At 45.6% G+C, this 5193-nt stretch overlaps 1 protein-coding gene across 1 annotated transcript in view; it reads right to left on the reverse strand.

The window, feature by feature from the left end:
• Positions 1-284: 284 nt before the first annotated feature.
• The window catches only part of si:ch211-236h17.3 (carbohydrate sulfotransferase 11), a 46705-nt gene continuing 41796 nt past the window's right edge, over positions 285-5193 (reverse strand). The window contains exon 2 of the mRNA XM_037679153.1: positions 285-1190. Within this exon, the coding sequence (XP_037535081.1) occupies positions 345-1190 (846 nt within the window). The 3' untranslated portion in view covers positions 285-344. The remainder of the gene's footprint in view (positions 1191-5193) is intronic.

Below are 5193 nucleotides of genomic sequence, written 5' to 3' on the forward strand. Positions count from 1 at the left end.
CCAGCTGAAAGATAATTGCCCATGCAGTAATTATCCAATAGGAAGCTCGTACCTATTTGCTTAGTTAAATCGAGGTGGTGACTTTTTTTGGCCAGACAGTGTATTTTGACAATTCTAGACAAGCCTTAAGGCAGTAGCTCTGATCATGTTTAGGAAGGTCTTATTTTTTCTCTGAGCAGAGGTTTCTCCTGTCCTGCAACTTTAATCAGGACACCTCATGAATGTTTTATGTTCCAATAAAGCAGCAACTGCAATTTTTTTATGAGGCTTGCAGAAAGTGTGATGCCTTAAAAACCATACATTGATCAGTAAGTTCAAGTGTACGGGTGAGGGCTGTCAATGCCTCACATGAACTTGAGGTAGGCTGGCACAGAGTAGTTGAAAAGCAGGAAGTCCATTCGATAAAGATTGTACAGCTTCTTCTGGTAAAAAGGGCTGATGTTTTGGAAGAAGTGGGCTGCCATGTCTCCTGTAGTCCTGGTGTTTTTGGATGAAGCAGGGAAGCTGACTTGCTCATCTACTCCGGCTAGCTGCAGCACATAGTGGGAGTCCTGTTCCAGTGTCTCATACTTTCCCACCACATCATAGTGAATGAGACATGGGTGGCACAGTGAGTGTACTCTCTCCCAGTGTTCATTGAAAGGCTCTTCTCGCTGGGTTGCTGGGTCTACAAGGTAATACACAAACTCCTCAAAGGAAACATTGTTTCCTTTCTCCAGAGCTTCCGGTTGTGGGTCTGGCCTATGCCGCTGCACTATCTTTGTGCCATATCTTTTATGAAAAGCCGTGTTGTAGCTCCGTGTGAATTTATTGCGATACGCAGACACCAGCCGCTCAAAGGGTTCCCGTACAAAGATAAATTTTAGGTACGAGCGCAGGCGTTGGTTAATCTCTGAGGTGGAGTAATCTGACAGGGAGTTGAGATTTCCTGGAACATGGGCCTCATTAGCAGGGATTTCTAGTGGGTCTTTCTGGGCCCCAGCGACACCTGTTAGTATCATTAGGACCCTCTTCCAGTTGGTACAGGCCACTTTGGGCACGTAGCAGTACAACAAGCCATGCTGGTCATCCACAATGACATGCTTCAGGTCCTCGGGGATGAGGATTCTGCGTTTTTGAGTGTACGAGTGGCAGACTTCTTCTAACAGCTCCCGTCGACCCTGGTAAATCGTCTGCAGGGCTGATTCCACCTGTGGAATATACAGAAAGAAAATTAAACAAGGAGAACCAGGTTTAGAAGTTACCATCCGCTGTCTATATGTTACAAAGTCTCCTCAGTGCTGATCGTCTTAATAACGATTTACCAGTGGCCCTAACAAATGATAACCCATAAAAAAATCTAAGGAGCCACAGCTTTCTTATAAATAGCACCTTCCCATAGTGGATCAACCAAGTGGTTGACTCTGGTTGATCCACTATGTGAAAGTGTTATTTATAAGACGGGGTTTGTTGCAGCTCCTCAGACTGATTAAGTCTTTTGGGTGAAAAACAAAACATTTCAACAAAAAAGAAACCGTCCAGATGACCTGACTTAACTTTGTTGGATACATAATCCAGTTCATCTTGGTCTCCTAAAACCAGACATCCTATTTATTTATTTTACATGTGTAGGGGAACACCACCTTTGAACAGAGTTCACCTCATCTCAAAACAAACATCATTCATGTGTTTTGAAACTGTTAAAACAAGATGCATTTATTCCCTTGGGAACGAACAGACTTTATTTTACAGGTGTTAAACTCAGCTTACAAACTCCTTAGTTGCCACTAATCTAATGTAATGAAAACTGTCATTGTGTTAGCTTCACTGCCAATATGAACTCATTTCCCACGAAATCGACAGATCGTCTTAATACCATACCATACCATTTTATTTATAAAGCACTTAAAACAGCAACAAGGCCAACCAAGGTGCTGTACAGACAAAACAACAGGTAACACACAAAGCAAAATACAAAATGAGGTAAATCAGATAGACAAAAAATGATGCAGATAATGACGACAAACCAATGTGGAGAATACAGGATCAAAACACAGATCATCTTGTGTTGAAAGCTATTGAATAGTAGTGAGTTTTTAAACGGGACTTGAAAACCGAGAGGGAGGGGGCCTGTCTGACAAGCAGAGGTAACTCGTTCCAGAGTCTTGGTCCTGCTACAGAGAAGGCCCTGTCACCTCTGCGCTTAAGACGAGTTCCTGGAACTGTGAGGAGCAACTGGTCCGCTGACCACAGGGAGCGTGGAGGGACATACGGTTGTAGCAAATCAGAGAGCTGGGGTGGGGGGGGACACTGTTCAGTGATTTGTAGACATACATGAGTATTATGAACTGGATTTGAAAGTGAACCGGTAACCAGTGCAGTGAGGCCAAAACTGGTGTAATGTGCTCTCTTTTGCCTGTACTGGTTAAAAATCGGGCTGCTGCATTCTGGACCAGTTGTAGTCGTGCAATGGAGGTCTGACTGATACCAAACAGGAGCGAATTGCAGTAATCAAGCCTAGATGTAATGAATGCATGTATTACTGTCTCCAGGTTCTTTTTGGACAATATGAGCTTCAGTTTAGACAGCCGCCTCAATTGGAAGAAGCATGATTTAACAATCATGTTTACATGATTGTTAAGTTTCAGGGAAGGGTCCATTATTACGCCCAGATTAGTGACTCTTTGTTTTTCTGACAGGGTTAGAGCGGAAAGGTCGATGGAGTGGTTTGTGATTGTGTCGTTGGGAGGGAACAACATGACTTCAGACTTCTTTTCATTGAAACTTAAGAAATTTAAAGCCATCCAGTCCCTGATGTCAGCCAGGCAGTTGAGCAGCGGTTGAATAGAGCATGTACCATTGTGTCTTAGGGGGAAGTAAATTTGACAGTCATCGGCATAGAAGTGGAAGGGCATGTTGTGTTTCCGGAAAATAGCACCAAGCGGCAGCAGGTATAAAGAGAATAGGAGGGGACCCAGTATGGACCCCTGCGGAACCCCCCATTTAAGCTCTGCCTCTGCGGAACTAAAATCCTTGATGGAGACACAAAAGGATCTGTCAGTGAGGTAAGATCTGAACCAATTGAGGGCTGATCCTGTGACGCCCGCCCACTGCTCCAACCTAGCAATGAGGATCTCATGGTCGATGGTGTCAAAGGTGGCTGTGAGGTCCAACAGGACAAGCAGTACAGAACCACCGGTATCTGTGAATCTGAAGATGTCGTTAAAGACCTTCAGCAGGGCAGTTTCAGTGCTGTGGAGAGGTTTAAAGCCAGATTGGAAAAGCTCTAAAATGGCGTGATCCTCCAGGAAGCACTTCAACTGGGACTCGACTATTTTCTCCAGTACTTTAGAAACAAATGGGAGTTTGGAGACAGGCCGGAAGTTGGAAACGACTGAGGGGTCAAGGTTTGGTTTTTTCAGGAGAGGCTGGACAGCAGCATGTTTAAAGGATTTTGGCACAACGCCAGTGGATAAACTACTGTTTACTATGGCAAGAATGGACGGACCTAGAGTAGGAAAAACCTCCTTTAGTAGTCGAGGGGGGACCACATCAAAGGGGGAACCAGAAGGTTTCAAGCTGCACATGACCTACTCTAGAGAAGATAGAGTGATGGGTTCAAAATGGTCAAAAGGAGCTACAGATTGAGGTGGGATGGATGGGTCATGAGTTGGAGGGGAAATGAGAGCCCTGGTGGTCGCAATTTTTTCTACAAAGAAATGTAGGAAGTTGTCGCACAGCTCAGTAGAGGCTTCCAGAGGTGATGGTTCAGTGAGGTGGAGAACAGAGTTTAGGGTGGAGAAGAGGACACATGGGTTGTGAGAGTTTGAGGTAATTATATCAGAGAAGAATTTTGATTTAGCAGCTTTTACTGTTTTTTAATAACAGCGCCAACTCTCTTTAAGTATCTGGAAAGAGACCTGCAGCCTGTCTTTCCTCCAATTTCGTTCCGCCCTCCTACATTGCTGCCTAGCGGCCTTGGTGACGTCACTTAACCAAGGTTCTGCTCTGAGTTTTGATTTTTTGGTTTTAACAGGTGCAACATGATCCAGAGTCTTTAAGCAGACAGAGTTGAACTGGGATGTCAGCTCCTCAGTGATGGTGAGAAACACTGGGGGCTGAATGATCATTTCAGAGTTATAAACATCTGTGAAACGTGCGGCAGTGAAGTGGTTAATGGTTCGAGTGCGACGTGCAGGAATGCACGACTTAGGAGTTAGATGGGGGAGGGTGAACTCAAACCTGACTGGCATGTGGTCTGAAAAAACATTATCACCAATAACAAGATTTTTAACAGCCATATCATGAGTTAAAACAAGGTCCAGTGTATGTCCACACTCTTGGGTGGGACCGTTTACATGCTGAGTTAAATTAAATGAGTCCAATAAATCTAAAAAAGTCCTTAACCAAGGGCTTCTCAGGACAGCACACATGCAAATTAAAGTCACCAATAATGAAAATATGCTCATATTTTGGTGTGATTTCAGCCAAGAAGTCAGAAAACTCATTTATGAAATCCTTAGACCGAGGTGGGCGGTAGACGAGTGCAAATAACGTCGGAGGTGAATGTCCGAGTTCAAAGACGCTCAGCTCAAAGCTGGCGCGGGAAACTGGGATGGGCAGTTGTTTACAGTCAAAAGTTGATTTGAATATTGTTAATAATCCACCACCGCGCCGGCCTGATGGCCGCGGGGCGTTAAAACACAGACTGTTCGGTGGCAGTAATTCCGTCAAGGTGCTGGACTCACCCGGAGACATCCAAGTCTCTGTGATGCACAGAAAGTCCAGATCGTGCTCTTGAAAGTAATCCCGGAGGATAAAAGTTTTGTTGGTAACAGATCTTGCGTTGACCAAAAACATCCGGATATTGTCCAAAGAAGAGCCAGCAGCGGTGGAGTTAGCGCACGCTAATGGCCGCAGGTTTTCAATAACATCCCCTCCAGGTCGTTCCGGGCTGTACAATGGCTGACAACTCCCGCTGGTTACCTGGTCCGGGCACGCGGGAAGCTAGAGACCATGACCGCCAGCTGAAGAGGAAGATGCAGCGCGCAGAGCTTTCAGCTTCACCAGCTGACCAGCACGTTTTCCCCGGCGTCTGAAGCGAGATCTCCGGGCAGGCAGGTGAGGAGCACAGCGAAGGTAAGCTGGCACGTCCGCCAGCAGGGGGTGGGGGGGGGGGGGGTCCAGAGGTACGCTGATAATGGTCAAAATAAG

The sequence above is a fragment of the Nematolebias whitei genome, chromosome 7 (genome assembly GCF_014905685.2).
Source record: "Nematolebias whitei isolate Nwh7 chromosome 7, NemWhi1, whole genome shotgun sequence".
Lineage (NCBI taxonomy): Eukaryota > Metazoa > Chordata > Actinopteri > Cyprinodontiformes > Rivulidae > Nematolebias > Nematolebias whitei.